At 44.2% G+C, this 16,151-nt stretch overlaps 1 protein-coding gene across 2 annotated transcripts; it reads left to right on the top strand.

Annotated features, from left to right (window-relative positions):
• Positions 1 to 5,941: 5,941 nt before the first annotated feature.
• LOC116531276 (transmembrane protein 14C) lies at positions 5,942 to 14,560 on the top strand. Of its 2 annotated transcripts, XM_032249994.1 has the most exons (7): positions 5,942 to 6,083; positions 7,451 to 7,514; positions 7,833 to 7,909; positions 8,752 to 8,853; positions 12,124 to 12,211; positions 12,455 to 12,525; positions 14,043 to 14,560. In XM_032249994.1, the coding sequence occupies exons 2-7, from the start codon at positions 7,495 to 7,497 to the stop codon at positions 14,048 to 14,050; spliced, it is 366 nt and encodes a 121-aa protein (XP_032105885.1). In that variant the 5' UTR covers positions 5,942 to 6,083; positions 7,451 to 7,494; the 3' UTR covers positions 14,051 to 14,560. The 2 variants fall into 2 exon arrangements, with proteins under 2 accessions (XP_032105885.1, XP_032105886.1); XM_032249995.1 differs by lacking the exon at positions 12,455 to 12,525 and having other exon boundaries at positions 5,943 to 6,083.
• Positions 14,561 to 16,151: the final 1,591 nt, after the last annotated feature.

The raw sequence follows: 16,151 nt of genomic DNA, 5'->3' as shown, positions 1-16,151 counted from the left end.
TACCCAGGCTGGAGTGCAATGGCACGATCTCGGCTCACCGCAACCTCCGCCTCCTGGGTTCAGGCAATTCTCCTGCCTCAGCCTCCTGAGTAGCTGGGATTACAGGCACGCACCACCATGCCCAGCTAATTTTTTGTATTTTTAGTAGAGACGGGGTTTCACCATGTTGACCAGGATGGTCTCGATCTCTTGACCTTGTGATCCACCCGCCTCGGCCTCCCAAAGTGCTGGGATTACAGGCTTGAGCCACTGCGCCGGGCTGAACACATTCTTTATCAGATTTGGATAAAGGAGTCATTATTCAAAATTTTCTCCTAAAAGGGGAAGAATTTAAGAACTGCCTTTGGCCTCTTCAAATGATAAGTAGTAATTTTAATGCAAATCGTGTTTATTTTGGTAACAAGGTATAAAAAGATTTTCACACCAAAAATTAAGATAAAGATTATGTATATATAAGATATATATGTATGAAACAAACATATGCTTAAGTTTGGGACCACATATGTAAGATCACAGAGAGATTGGCAGACTTCTTTAAACTACTCTTTTCCAAGCAGTAGATGTACAAAATAAGGACAGGAAAATGACCTTTCTAATTTTTATTTTATTCTTTTCAGGGCATCAGAAAAATTCACTTAGCTGATCTTCTCATAAAATTAGTCTTAAATCCACCCTGTTGATGAATATCTTTTATCTCTTCTTACCTGGAAAATTATTTTTTTCAGTAAGTTACTAGATGTTTTGAAAAGACACATTTTGGCTGGGCATAGTGGCTCACACAGATAGTCCCAGCATTTCGGGAGGCTGAGGGAGGCTGATAGCTTGAGCCAAGGAGTTTGAGACCAGCATGGGCAACATAAGGAGACCCTGTCTCTCCCAAAAACTTAGCTGGGAGCTACATGCACCTGTAGTCCCAGCTACGCAAGAGACGGAGGTGAGAAGAATGGCTCGAGCCCAGGATGTGGAAGTCGCGGTGAGCTGAGACTGTGCCGCTGTACTACAGCTTGGGCAACAGAGCCAGACCCTGTCTTAAAAAAAAAAAAAAAAAAAAAAAAGACATGATTGGGGATCCATAGGTTTGTATTAACTGGGTAGATTGATACCTGAGACCATCAGAAGAAACTTCTGATTAGGCAGAATAAGATATCTTAACAGGCACTGGAATTGGCACTCCATCGGAATAAATTATCTAGGAAATGAACCAAGTTGTGTGTCTTAATAATCAGTCTACTCCTCTTTGTTAGCGTATTTCAGGCCTATTAACATAAATATAGATCATTGCCTTGTTTTTCTCAATTCAACTTAAATTTTGAGATCATTGTAGATTCCCATACACTTGTAAGAAATAATACTGGAGATTCCACTCAGTTTTCCCAATGATAACATCTTGCAACACTAGGACAATATCACAACCAGGCCAAGATACAATATAAATGATAGTAATCAAGATATAGAACATTTCTATCACAATGATCCCATCTGTTGTCCTTATAAGCCATACTTTCCTCTTGTGCTCATATAGCTACACCCACCTTCGTAACCTCTGGCACCAGTGATCTGTTCTCCATCTCTGTAATTTTGCCAAAATTATAATTGGATTATACTTTGTTTTGGGATTGGCTTTTTTCACTCACCATAACCTCTTGGGCATTGATCCAGACTGTTGCATCAGTAGTTCTGTTTTTAGTACTGAGTGAGATATCAATATAGATATACCATAGTAAACACCTGTGAAAGGACATCAGGAAGTTAGGTATCTAAATAAAGCTGCTGTAAACATTTGTGTACAGGTTTTTATGTGAACCATAGTCTTTATTTCTCTTGGACAAATACCCAGGAGCTCCAAAGTTTTCCAGAATAGCTGTATGATTTTATATTTCTACCAGTAATGTTTGAGTGATCCAGTTTCTCTGCATCATTTCCAGCATTTAATGTTATTCTTAGCTATTCTGGTAAGAGTGTGGTGATATCTTACTGTGGTTGTAACTTAGAATTGCTCTAATAGCTAATGATGTTAATCATCTTTCCATGTGCTTATTTGCCATCTGTGTATCATAATTGGTGAAATGTCTTTTGTCCATGTTCAAATTATATATTTTATTCTTTTTTGCTGTTGTATTTCAAGAGTTTTTTCTGAGATGGAGTCTCGCTCTGTCACCCAGGCTGGAGTGCAGTGATACAATCTTGGCTTACTACATCCTCCACCTCCCGGGTTCAAGCGATTCTCGTGCCTCAGCCTCTCAAGTAGCTAGGATTGCAGGTACGTGCCACCACACCTGGCTAATTGGATTTTTAGTAGAGGTGGGCCAGCCATGTTGACCAGGGTGACTTCAAGTGATCTGCCTGTCTCAGCCTCCCAAAGTGCTGGGATTACAGGCATGAGCCACCACGCCCAATGGAGAGTTTGTTATATATTGTAGAAATATTTGTAGGAAAATATTTTTGCCTAGTCTGTAGCTTGTATTTTATCCTAACAGTCTTTTGCAGAGCTAAAATCTTTTTATTTTGTTGAAATCCAGTTCATCAATTTTTCCTTTCATGGATCATGCTTTTAGTATTAAGCCCAAGAAACCTTTGTCTAGCAAAGGTTTATCTCTGTCTTCAAGAGGTTCTATGTTTTCAAAAGGTTTTGTAGAGTTTTACATTTAGTATGTGTTTAGTAAATGTTTAATTTGAAGTTTATTTTCTTGCCTATGGACATCAACTTGCTCTAGTCCCTTGTTGAAAAGACCGTCCTTCCTCTATTGAAATGCATTTGCATCTTTGCCAGAATTCAACTGAGCGTATTAGTGTGGGTCTGTTACTGGACTGTCCATTTTGTTATGTTGATCTGTGTTGATCTTTTTGCCAGTACCACAGAGTCTTAATTACTGCAGCTATATAATAAGCTTTGAATTTAAGTAGAATGATTCTCCCCCTTTTCCCTTCTGCCTAAAATTAAGGATAGTTCTATGCTTCTCTCCAAAAAAAAAAAAAAAAAAATTATTTACAATCATGTCACGTAATGACAGGGATACATTCTGAGAAATGCCTCATTAGATGATTTCATTTTATGTGAACATCATAGGGTGTACTTACACAAACCTAGATGGTAGAGCCTGCTAACACACCTAGGCCATATGGTACAGTCATAGTCTTAAGTGACCACCATTGTATATGCCATCCATTGTTGATCAAAATGTCATTATACTGCAACCTCTGCCTCCCAGATTCACGAGATTCCCCTGCCTCAGCCTCCCTAGTAGCTGGGATTACAGGTGCACACCACCCCACACCTGGCTAATTTTTATCTTTCTAGTTCTATTTGTTTTGAGATGGAGTCTCGCTGTCACCCAGGCTGGAGTGCAATGATGTCATCTTGGCTCACTGCAACCTCTGCCTCCTGGGTTCAAGCAATTCTCCTGCCTCAGCCTCCTGAGTAGCTGGGATTACAGGCGCCCACCACCTCACCCGACTAATTTTTGAATTTTTTTTTTTTTTTGGTAAAGACAGGATTTTACCATGTTGGTCATGCTGGCCTCAAACTCCTGACCTTGTGATATGCCTGCCTCAGCTTCCCAAAGTGCTGGGATTACAGGCATAAGCCACTGTGCCCGACCATAATTTTTCTATTTTTAGTAGAGACAGGGTTTTGCCATGTTGGCCAGGCTGGTCTCGAACTCCTGACCTCAGGTAATCTACCTGCCTCGGCCTCCCAAAGTGCTGGGATTACAGGTGTGAGCCACCTCACCTCATCCATATTGTAACATGTATCAGTATTTCTTTTTATTGCCAAATAATATTTCATTGTATGGATATAACACAATTTGTTTAATCCATTCAATAGTGGATGCATATTTGTTTCCTCTTGGCTAATATTAATAATGTTGCTTTGACCATAAGTTTTTGCATGGACATATGTTTTCATTTTTCTTGGGTACATATATACCTAGAAGTAAAATTCTGTCCAATCAGATGATTACTCTTATGTTCAACCATTTGAGGGACTGCTATACTGTTCTAAAGTGGTCACACCCTTTATATTTCCACCACCAGTGTATGAGTGTTACAATTTTGCCACATCTTTGCTGACACTTGGTTTTTGTTTCTATTTTGGCCATTCCAGTGGATAGGAAGTAGTAGCTCATTGTGGTTTTGATTTGCATTTTCTGATGGCTAATGATAATGAGCCTCTTATCATTTTGCTTTTATCTTTTTTGAAGAAATGTTTATTCAGATATATTGCCCATTTTTAAATTGTTACTTATTGTTTTACTATTGACTTGTAAGAGTTCTCTGTATATTCTTGATACAAATCCATGATCAGGTATGTGATTTGCAAATATTTCTCCCCTTCTGTGAGTTGTCTTTTCACTGTTTGGTTGGTATCCATTTGAAGCACAAGTCTTTAATTTTGATGAAGTCCAGTTCGTTTTTTCTTTTGTTGCTGGTGCTTTTGGTTTTATATCTAAGAAGGCTTTGCCTAATCCCAGGTAATCAAGTTTTATGCCTATATTTTCTTTAATGAGTTTTGTAGTTTCAGCTGTGGCATATATGTCTATGTTCTATCTATCTTGCATTAATATTAGTGTGAAGGAGTTCAACCAATTGACACAAATATAGTTTACTTCTGGATTTTTTTTTTTTTCAGATGTACCTTCGCTCTTGTTGCCCAAGTTGGAGTGCAATGGCATGATCTTGGCTCACTGCAACCTCCGCCTCCTGAGTTCAAGCGATTCTCCTGCCTCAGCCTCCTGACTACCTGGGATTACAGGAGTGCGCCACTACGCCTGGCTACTTTTTGTATTTCAGACCTTACTTTACATAATAGCTCTACCAGTGACGAGGGCTGTTGGTAATACAATTCTCTGAGGTGAAGTTTCTTCAAGTATAAGGTAGGGGAGAGGGTGCCAGAATCATGATGGATGATCCTAATTAAGGTTTGAGGCTTGCGCCTACATAGGGAAGAATGAGCTCCTAAAGCCATTCCCTGCCGGTTAAGACAAGTCTCCTTATTAATTGTTCAGGAAAGTCTTCAATTAAAGTGAAGGTCTGGCATACTGCAGTTGCTGCAAGTTTTTAGTCATTATCAGCTTTGGCTGGTTAGAATCAGCTATGATAAACACGGGCTTCAATTTTGCTATCTGGAAAGTAGGTGCTGCGGCAAGTGGAAAGTTTTTCCTTAAGAATATGCGCTACAATTTGCTTTATTCACTGACGATTCTATTGATCAGATTTGTCAATGTTGATACTTGCACGGGAGGAAGGAGGGAGAGCAGTCAACGATGACAGCAAATTTTAGTGTAGAGCAACTGAGCGAATGGTGGTGCAGGAAACAAGGAAGAGGAGCGGCTTGGAGGTGGGAATGGAGATAACGTCACGCTGTGGACATCAGGGATCCACAGAGCTGGGTGGAGATCAGATTTAACTTGCTCTCTCTCCTTCTTTAAGATGCTTCTCAGGTAGCCTCACTCCCTAAAACAAACGGATATTTGGCAGTGAGCCACATTCTGCAGCCGCCATGTTTTCTTTCAGGTAGAAGGCAGGCCCTTTCTGGTGTAAACAAATGAGATCGGCTTTGAGTGACAATCCTCCCTGACGGCCAATATCTGGTTTATACCCTGTAACTTGTCCCTCTATTAATGGGCTTCTTCAGAATCCAGCCTCAGAAGCCGTCCTCCCGTAGCGGTGGCCTTCACCTCCGGCCTGGCGCAGCTCACGTGGTCCAGCTTGTGCAAGACCCAATTCCAACTCCGTGTTTCTGGCCTTTGGGCACTCATGATAGAACCTGGGACTGGTGCTGGTCGGTCCTGCAGGCGCTGTGGATCGAGGAAGCACAGAGACTCCCCGCCCGGTTTGCAGGACTCCGGCGCGCGCCGCGATGCCCCGCCCACTGGATGCAGAGCGCGTGTTGCTACTTTGCGGCTGAAGCCCCGCGATTCTTTGCCTGCCCCTCTCCTGGGACATTGCGCATGCGCCATGAAACCGCGCCTCTCTCCCGGCCCGGGTTCCCCGAAGCCAAGCGACCGCCGCCGCCGCGAGACCTGCTGACCTGGCCCGGGCCTTGCGCGCCCTTGTAGACTCCACGGACGTTCGGGAGATCGGTGCGGGTACTTGGGGATTATTCTTATTGTTTTCTGCCACTTTTAACTTTTAGTGATTATTTAGGAGTTTCACGGCCGTCTGCTTTTCGTCTCCCGGATTCAGCTGGGCCTTTAGTCGGTGTGGCCGGTGCTTTGCTCGTTGGGTATTTTCTGTTTGTCTTAAAAGTGGTTGTGGACGCGCGGAGCCCCTGAGCTCCTGAGGCAAAGGCCCGCCCATGTAGCATAGTGTTGCCTCGTTTCTTGGAGGTTTTGTTGCCCCATCTCTTTAAAAGCCTCGCTAACTCATTGCCGCCTCCAGTTAAGAACTGTGGGCAAGATCCCAGGCCCCCTGCCCTTTCCCGTTTTGTGGAAACTTATTTTTTTTTTTTTATCGAGGGAGGGTCTCTGTCGCCCAGGCTGGAGTGCAGTAGTCAGAATATGTCTCATTGCAGCCTCTGTCTCCTAGGCTCAAGTCGTCCTCCCATCTGAGCCTCCCAAGTAGTTGGAATTACAGGCGTGTGCCACCATTTCCGATTAATTTTTTTGTATTTTTTAGTAGACAGTGGGTTTCACCATGTTGGCCAGGCTGGTCTCGAACTCCTAACTCCAGGTGATCCGTCCACCTGGGTCTCCCAAAGTACTGGGATTACAGGCGTCAGCCACCGCGCCTGGCCTGATTCTTTAAACAGAATAAACGGGATATGCATTGCTTTCATCTTGTTAGGCTCACTGGATACAGGATATTTTCCTGTAAGAAAATAGGAGCTGTTTTTCCAAGGGTGCAATGTCACATGTGAATATGGCTAAGGTTTCTGTATATTCTATCCTCTATTTCTGCCCTCCTAACAATAACTGTGAGTTGGACACAGACGTTTCTAAAAAAGTTGATGAAATTCGGTGTTGCAGCGGGGACAAAAAGCAACACCCCGGTCTCTTCTACACAGAGACGTTAAAATAGTTGGATTAAGGGCCGCTTCTACCCAAAAGAGACATTAAAGTCGTTGGATTAAGGGCACGGGAGTACTTGCTTTCCGATTTAGTGGTAATGTGGGTAGCTGATGAAGTGGCTAACACGTTACCTAATTATAGAGCTGGTCAGTTAACCTTGCTGAGTTTCCTGTGGGCCTATGTGATTAGAATTGAGGTTCTGATGACAATGGTCGGCATCTGTTCAGCGTTTACTATGTGCTAAGCACCTTTACCTGTGACCCCCCACCAAAACCCCGAATGCTGAGAACAGCCCCAGGAAATTGGTAGCAGTGTTATCCCCATGGCACAGTGAAGGATGCTGAGACTTAGGTTGTGTAGCTTGCGGGTTGGACACACTTCTTTCTGACTGCTGGAGAGCTGTGCCTTTAACCACCTCTGATCCAGCCTGTTTTCTGCAGGTGCAGGCCTGGGGTAGTCTCCTGTCTGGACAGAGAAGAGAAGAATGCAGGACACTGGCTCAGTGTGAGTGGACAGTAAATGTCAGCGGAGTAGCCAGGAGCTTCTGGAAACCAGAGTCCCTTTCCTCAGCTGAAAACCCTAAAAGTAGACTGCCTGGGACAGCATGGGCAATGGGAGGATCACTGGACCTATGTGCCAGTGACTTGGGTTTGAGTCCCAGCTCTGGCTTTACTGAGTTGAGTGGCTTTCAGAAAGTCATTCAACCTCTGTGGGCCTTATTTCAGTGGTAGGACCTGTGGGGAATGATTGATTACCTTTTAGTAACAGTATGGTTTGTTTTTAAAGCCAGGTTAGCACTGACTCTCACTCTCATGTTTTCAGAGTGCCTTTGCATTGGATTGGTTTCGGCTATGCAGCACTGGTTGCTACTGGTGGGATCATTGGCTATGTAAAAGCAGGTATGGTTTCGATTTTACTTAGCCTCTTAACATCTTCCCGTTGTTCCAGTGAAAAGTGAGTGCCTGACGAACCATTGAGTCCAGTTTGCTGTAGGTCCCAGGCTGGGGTGCAGGCTTCCTTGTCAGTCTTGCAGCTCCTGCATTTGCCTTTTGGTTATCTGGTCAAGCCAAGCCAGGCCTCTTGTCAAATTCCTAGTTTTTGTCTCTTTATCTAAAGACAGGCAGGGGTTGTTGTAGATTGTTGCTATCATTGACGGCCATGCATCAACCATGGCCCCCAAGTGCCATTTCTGGCCTCAAGTAGGAGGATACCTCTGGTCTTCACTGACTTGTGTTTTGGAGTCTCTTCATTAGGCCAGGCAGGGCTGTGTCAGTGGCTGTGCTTGTTTCTGCCCCCTTGTCCTTGCCTACATTCCCACCCCAACCCCTGCACCAGAATTCTTATTCTCAAGATTTTTTATTTTTTTTAACTGACTGACTGTTTCCCCCTCTCCTTTTGTGATTTGTGGGAGGTCCTGCCTGTGCAACCCGCCTGATCATGGTTGATCAGGCCTGACTAGAAAGAAGGCCTAGCCACAGTTCCATGTAAGGAGGGAAGATGACCTTCTTTCCTTTCCTTAGATGGAAGTGCCCTGCCTATTAGAGGGGAGATGGGGTAGGAAGACCCTGGCTTCTCTGATAAGATAGAAAAGTCCCTGAAACATCCTCCTCTTGTGTCCACCTTGGTTATGAGCTGAGAGCTCTCTTTGCTGTCTTTCTTTGTAAGGAGGGGTGTCTGGTGGATTCTGTTAGTGAAGCAAGTGCCTCATGTTAAAATGAACACTGTGTTTGCTTCCCTCTAGGCAGTGTGCCATCCCTGGCAGCAGGGCTGCTCTTCGGCAGCCTAGCCGGCCTGGGTTCTTACCAGCTGTCTCAGGATCCAAGGAACGTTTGGGTTTTTCTAGGTATGTCTGCTTTTGTATGTCCTTAGGGCAGCTGTGTATGCGGATTAGTCTTTTCCAGAGGGCCCTGGTTTGGTGGGATGGGGCGGGTTCATCATACTTAACTTACGACAGTTTCCTGCTTCTACCAAGTCCTTGGAGAGTTTTAAAATGAGGGTGCGGATGCAGGAATTGTGCTGGTTTCTGTTTATCTTTTATGTACAGAACGTGGAAAGATTTCTATACCTCATGAATGTATCTACCCAGTAGCATTAAGCTTCTGTATATAGAAATTGAGCGTTAAACTCCTGTAATTAGCGTTAAACTTTTGTAAGGCCAATAATGTGTCAACTGTTGAGGTCCCCACTGAAGACCATTGGCTTCATTATCACTAAAATATCATACATCTGGGTTAGGTTTGCATTGGAATTGCAGTGTTCTCATTTGAAAATCACCTTTAGCAGTCAACTAAAATGTGACTGCGGTGGCTCAGGCCTGTAATCCAAGCACTTTGGGAGGCCGAGGCAGGCGGATCATGAGGTCCAGAGTTCGAGACCAGCCTGGCCAACATGGTGAAACCCCGTGTCTACTAAAAATACAAAAATTTGCCAGGTCGTGGTGGTACATGCCTGTAGTCCCAGCTACTGGGGAAGTGAGGCGGAAGAATCACTTGAACCTGGGAAGCAGAGGTTGCAGTGAGCTGAGATGGTGCCATTGCACTCCAGCCTGGGTGACAGAGTGAGACTCCGTCTCAAAAAAAAAAAAAAATTATAAGAGTTAGCTGGGCATGGTGGCGGGCACCTGTAGTCCCAGCTACTCAGGAGGCTGAGGCAGGAGAATCATTTGAACCTGCCTGGGACGTGGAGGTTGCACTGAGCTGAGATCATGCCACTGCACTACAGCCTGGGTGACAAAGCAAGACTCCACGTCAACAAAAAAAACATAAACAAAAAACACGGATGTAGAAGCAGGTCTGGAAATGTACACTGTGAACAGCAAGGACAGTGAGTGGTGTGGGGGAACAGAAGAGTCCTTATCAGGGTGGCTTTCAGCACATTTCTGTTGGGCTCCACCTGTGTGTCAGACACTGCTAGGAGTATGGGTTTATCACCATCTCCACAAACCCCTGGTGTGAGATTGAGTGCCATGCAGGAGGGAGAAGCCTTATGATCCATATACATCAGCCGGGGTTGGGAAGGGAGGTCAGTGATGGCTGATGAGGTGTGCTGGGGAAGGAGGTGCGCCCAGGTCCCAGCTCTGCCTAACAGCTTCCTCCCTCATGATCCAGAATGACTTTCAGTCTGTGTTTTCCCTTTCTCTAATCCTACTCTACTCAGCAAATGACCTCATGCCTACTTCAGGGAAAAAAGCAGCCATCAGGTGGGGACTCCCTGGAGCCTTTAATTTCCAAGCCTCAGTCCTGTTTCTCTCCTCTCTGAGACCAGTGTCTTCCTCTGGGTTTGGGTGTCTTCTCCCCGACCACCTCCGGAGCTTTACACTGGCAAGGATCCCATCTTGTATTTGTATTCCCCCTTCTAGGTGGATCCCCCTGTTGACATTCAGGTGTGCTTGTCTCCTTCCCCTTCAGGAACTTCTTTTTTTTTTTTTTTTTTTGAGACGGAGTTTCACTCATGTTACCCAGGCTGGAGTGCAATGGCGTGATCTCGGCTCACCGCAACCTCCGCCTCCTGGGTTCAGGCAATTCTCCTGCCTCAGCCTCCTGAGTAGCTGGGATTACAGGCACACACCACCATGCCCAGCTAATTTTTTGTATTTTTTTAGTAGAGACGGGGTTTCACCATGTTGACCAGAATGGCCTTGATCTCTTGACCTCGTGATCCACCCGCCTCGGCCTCCCAAAGTGCTGGGATTACAGGCTTGAGCCACCGCGCCCGGCCGAACTTCTCTTTTTTTTGAAACAGAATCTTCCTGTGCTGCCCAGGCTGGAGTGCAGTGGTGAGATCTCAGCTCACTGCAAACTCCATCTCCCGTGTTCAAACAATTCTCCTGCCTCAGACTTCTGGGGAGGTGGGATTACAGGAATCTGCCAACACAACCAACTGATTTTTCTGTTTTTAGTAGAAATGGGTTTTGCCATGTTGGCCAGGCTGGTCTCGAACTCCTGACCTCAGGTTTGGGAGGCTGAGGCGGGCAGATTGCCTGAGCTCAGTTTGAGACCACTGTGGGCGACATGGTGAAACTTGGTCTCACTAAAATTAAAAAAAAAAAAAAAAATAGCCAGGTATGGTGGTGGGCACCTGTAGTCCCAGCTACTTAGGAGGCTGAGACTTGAGAATTGCTTGATCTTGGGAGGCGGAGGTTGCAGTGAGCCAAGATCATGCCATTGCACACCAGCTTGGGCAACAGAGTAAGACTCTGTCTCAAAAAAAAAAAAAAGAAAAAATACCACTCTGTTCATGTGTCCCTCTGTTTGGTATCCTTTAATAGCTTCTCATTGCTTTTAGGATGAAAACCCAATCCCTAGTATGGCCTTACAAGACTCCATGTGGTCTGGCCCCTCTTATTCACAAACTGCATCTTGAGTTCTGTGCCACACTGGCCTTTTAGGGTGAATGTGCTGTTCTCTCTCATCCTGGGGCCTCTGCATATACTGTCCCCTCTGCTTGGAATGGGCCTTCCCATCCTTCAGCTCATTAACTCCTGCTGTAAATTTAGATCTCTGCCAATCTTCCTTTCCTTGGCTAAGCCTTGCATGATCTCCTTGAATAGGTTGATCCCCCTGTTATGCTTTTTTGTGTAGCATCAATTATACCTGAAGCACAAATTGTACCTTCTTTTTTGTGTGTGTTTCTTTAAAGTCTGTCCCATCAGACCTGAAGCATTGTAAAAGGACAAAGACAGTTTCCATTACCTTTGTATTCTTCAGCACCTAATACAGTGCTTGACATGTAGTAGGTGCTTTGACAGATGGCCAGTGGGAATTGTGTGCAGGGTAGAGGAAATAGTGTCTGCATGGCATGAAAAAAAAAAAAAGACAGCAGCAATTTTGGAGAAAACTAACACATTAATGGCTAAAGTATAGGTTTTGCAGAAGACAAGTGATAAGTAAGAGATGAGGCTGGAAGGGCAAGCAGGGCCCAGGCTTTGAAGGGCCCTATTTGACCAATATTGGTAATTGGATCCATGAGATGTGGGCAGCCAGTAATCTCCCCCTACTGGGGGCAGGAGGAATGAACATAGGATGAGGTGTGAGCCTGGAGAGATAAGTGGGTCTGATTCCCCTGTGTAGAAGATGTAATGAGTTTTCACCCTTCTTTGTATCTTTTTCATCAGCTACATCTGGTACCTTGGCTGGCATTATGGGAATGAGATTCTACCACTCTGGAAAATTCATGCCTGCAGGTTTAATCGCAGGTGCCAGGTACTTTCCCTTCTACTACTCTTCTTTACCATGTAGAGTTCAGTTTATTCCCCAGGATACTTTGTGCATTCAAAACCTTACTTGTTTCAGGATATCTGATGCTATGCATCAACTGATATTTGATTTATACACTAATAGGAAACACTTCAAAGCAATAGCTGGTTTAATGGCAAAATGGCATGAGTATATCCATTCACTGTGGAAATGGCTTTGTTCTCATATTTGCTCTCTGGTCCATCCTAGCTCGTCCCTGTGGTGGCCGAAGTTTCAGTGCGAAGCCATGACTGCAGCCTTTTGTGTGACTTGCACAGAAGGTGTGGGGGTCCCATATTTCTTAGATGTGGAGGTGTTTTTTATAGAAAATTTTGCTAGGAGGGAATTTTGATTGAATCCTGTTTTTTAATTTTTTTTTTTTTTTTTTTTTTTTTTTTTTTTGAGATGGAGCATTGTCCTGTCACCCAGGTTGGAGTGTAGTGGTGCAATCTCTGATCACTGCAACATCGGCCTCCCGGGTTCAAGCGACTCTCATGCCTCAGCCTCCATAGTAGCTGGTATATAGGCATGCATCACTACGCCTGGCTAATTTTTGTAGTTTTGGTAGAGACGGGGTTTCACCATTGTTGGCCAGCCTGGTCTCAAACTCCAGACCTTGTGATCCACTCGCCTCGGCCTCTCACAGTGCTAGGATTACGGGCGTGACCCACTGCGCCTGGCCCTGTTTTCTAATTTTGATTATAAAACCTAAACCGAATTGTGGTTTTTAAAAAATTTAGTTATAGGCCAGGTGTGATGGCTCATGCCTGTAATCCCAGCACTTTGGGAGGCTAGAGTGGGTGGATCACTTGAGATTAGGGGTTCAAAACCAGTCTGGCCAACATCATGAAACCCCATCTCTATGAAAAATATAAAAGGTAACCGGGCGTGGTGGCACACACCTGCAATCCTAGCTACTTGGGAGGCTGAAGCAGGAGAATTGCTTGAACCTGGGAGGTGGAGGTTGCAGTGAGCCAAAATTGTGCCGCTACACTCCAGCCTGGGCAACAGAGTGAGTGAGACTGTGTCTCAAAAAAGAAAAGAAGAATTTAGTTGTTAATTATCATAAAGACATCCTGAAGGTGGGGGAATTTTTAAAAATCTGATTTGGGCCAGGCATGGTGGCTCACACCTGTAATCTCAGCACTTTGGGAGGCTGAGGCAGGTGGATCGCCTGAGGTAAGATACAAAATTAGCTGGGCATGGTGGCACATTCCTGTAATCCCAACTACTCGGGAGGCTGAGGCAGGAGAATCGCTTGAACCTTGGACGTGGAGGTTGTGTTGAGCCGAGATCGCATTATTGCACTCCAGACTGGGCAACAAGAGTGAAACTCCGTCCCAAAAAAAAAAAAAATCTGTTTTGGAAAAAAATTACGTGCTCTACTCTAATTGTAGCTGTGATGCTGCTGTATAATGTTTTATACCTGACGCAAAAGAGTCAGTGTGGATCAAGGTCTAGAGCAGTAAACTGAAAAGCTGGAGATTCCAGCATTAATTAGCTTTGTGTGGTGGGGAAGTCTTGCTCTCTCTTGCCTCCACTTCATCTCTTCAAGTTGTTGGCAGTTGCATTGGGATCCAGCTCATGTGTGCTATTTTAAAACCTCAGTGTGAGACTGTCCCTTGGCATGCTTTTTCTCTGGTTCCTGCAAAGATGGAAATTTTACCTCTGACCGGCTCTTGTCTTTGTACCTCCTCCCCTACGCAGTTGTGAGGAACCTGGAGTTTAGTTCCTTAAAAACATAGTTGTCTGTTCTGTCCTTTACCTGACGTTTTCTATCTGTGTTTCTTTTAAACAGTTTGCTGATGGTTGCCAAAGTTGGAGTTAGTATGTTCAACAGACCCCATTAGCAGAAGTCATGTTCCAGCTTGGACTCCTGAAGAATTAAAAATCTGGCATCTTATACTATTTTCAGTGTATGAAGAGAAATAAAGGCAGCATTTTTGCATCTGACATTTTACCTAAAAAAAGAAAAAAAGCCACCAAACGTAGCAGAGGGGTGGAAAATCAGTCATTACGATTACAATCCTACAGGGGTGGCGAGTATGTTACAGAAGAGCTTAATAAGAGCCTCATAGAGATTGATTCTCGTATGTTGATGTTATCACTTTTTTCTGTATCTGTAGGTAAATCGCAAGGGTAAAATGTCAGGTGTCATCTTTGAGGGCCCAGAAACCCCATTCCCTGCTCAGTGGAACAGTGTGAAGAAATATCTTATGAGATTTGGAATATCTGTTCTTTTGCTCATCTTAAAGCACAGACTGATGTTGAAATTATGTTAAATGAAATACCAATGAAAATAAAGTTTACTATAAATAATATTTCCTATGATGTCTTCATTGCTAGAGCTGTCTAGTTCATACAATGAGATGTTCATAGCAGCAAGATATAGAAACATGAAAGGATTTTGTTGCTATTTAGAAACCTATTTTGAGTAATTTAAGGACCAAGGAAAGTTATTTGATTGTACATTGCATTGAAGGTTGTTTCAAAAATGATCTCTGAGGATTTTCTTTCTTTTTCAAGAGACAGGGTCTTTGTCGCCGAGGCCGGAGGGCAGTGGTGCAATCGTATCTCACTGAGCCTCAAACTCTTGGGCTCAATCATCTTACCTCAGCCTCCTGAGTAGCTGGTACAGCTGGTGCATATCACCACACCCTGCTAATTTATTTCATTTTTTTTTTTAGAGATGGGATCTTGCTATGTTGCCCAGGCTAGTCTCAAATTCCTGGTCTCAAGTGATCCTCTCTCCTGGCCTCCCAAAGTGGTGGAGTAATAAGCATGAGCTATTCGTACCTGCCCACTGAGGATTTCTAAGATTAGGATTGTGTAGAGAAAAAATGGTATTTTTGTTGTTGTTAATTACTTCATACATAAATGTGAAACTACAAGACTCATCTAGAACTTCAATCATGGTCTCTACATTGGATACATTAACTGGATACTGGTACATTTCTAGTTTACTTTATTCCTGTTTCAGCATGAAGAATTAACTCAATCTGGTACCCCTTGCTTTAGTTTTCATTCCCTCTTTAAAAGGAAAGGATACTAGCTACTGAGCTCTACCCTAACTGGCATTGGTTTAGAGTATGATTCAGGCATTGTATGTATTAGCATAAGCCCCTTGAAATTGTTCGTACTTTTCTATCCTTTTTTATAGGACACTGGACAATTAAGGGCACTTGTGTTGCAATGGTAGAGGCATCAGAAGGCCATAGACCATCCAAACCCACCATCTTCTCAGGCTTCTATAGCTAAGATTTTGAATCGTGATGTTGGCCATTTTTTCATGTGTCATGCAATGTTTTCCAAAGGGCATATATTTTTGCCACCTTCAGCCCTAGATGAGGACCTGGCTTCTCCTGAATGTGGGAATTTAGGTGTCAAGTTGATGCCTGTGTGACTATTTGGTCCCCAGCAATCAGCCCGTAAAATTCTAAGGCAGCCCACTGATGGGAGGCATGAGGTCTTCATAGCTCTTGCCAACTCCTCTTGTCCCCGCTTCTCTGCAAAGATCCTGGAGTATTTACTGTCACAAGGGTTGTGCTGGGTCCTAGCACAAGCCATGGTGCCTGCCCTCTGTACCTGCTCAGAAGAGCTATGTGTTCTGGTTGAGGAACGACACTACAAGAGGCAGCATATTGTAGAATTAAGGACGTAGGCTTTGACGTTAGACCTTACTTTAAATAATAGCTCTACCACTGACCAGGAATGTAGGTAATTTAATTCTCTGAGGTTCAATCTCTTCACGTATAAGGTGGGGGAAGGACCCGAGGATCATCCTGGATGATCCTAATTAAGGTTTGACGCTTGCCCCTGCATGGAGAAGAATGAGTCCCTAAAGCTATTCCCTGCTGGTTAAGACAAGTCTCCTTATTAATTGTTCAGGAAAGTCTTCAGTTAAAGT

Source organism: Sapajus apella, unplaced genomic scaffold, assembly GCF_009761245.1.
Source record: "Sapajus apella isolate SASKATOON/1434 unplaced genomic scaffold, GSC_monkey_1.0 scaffold70, whole genome shotgun sequence".
Taxonomy (NCBI): Eukaryota; Metazoa; Chordata; class Mammalia; order Primates; family Cebidae; genus Sapajus; species Sapajus apella.
This window is presented reverse-complemented; position numbering and strand designations above follow the sequence as displayed.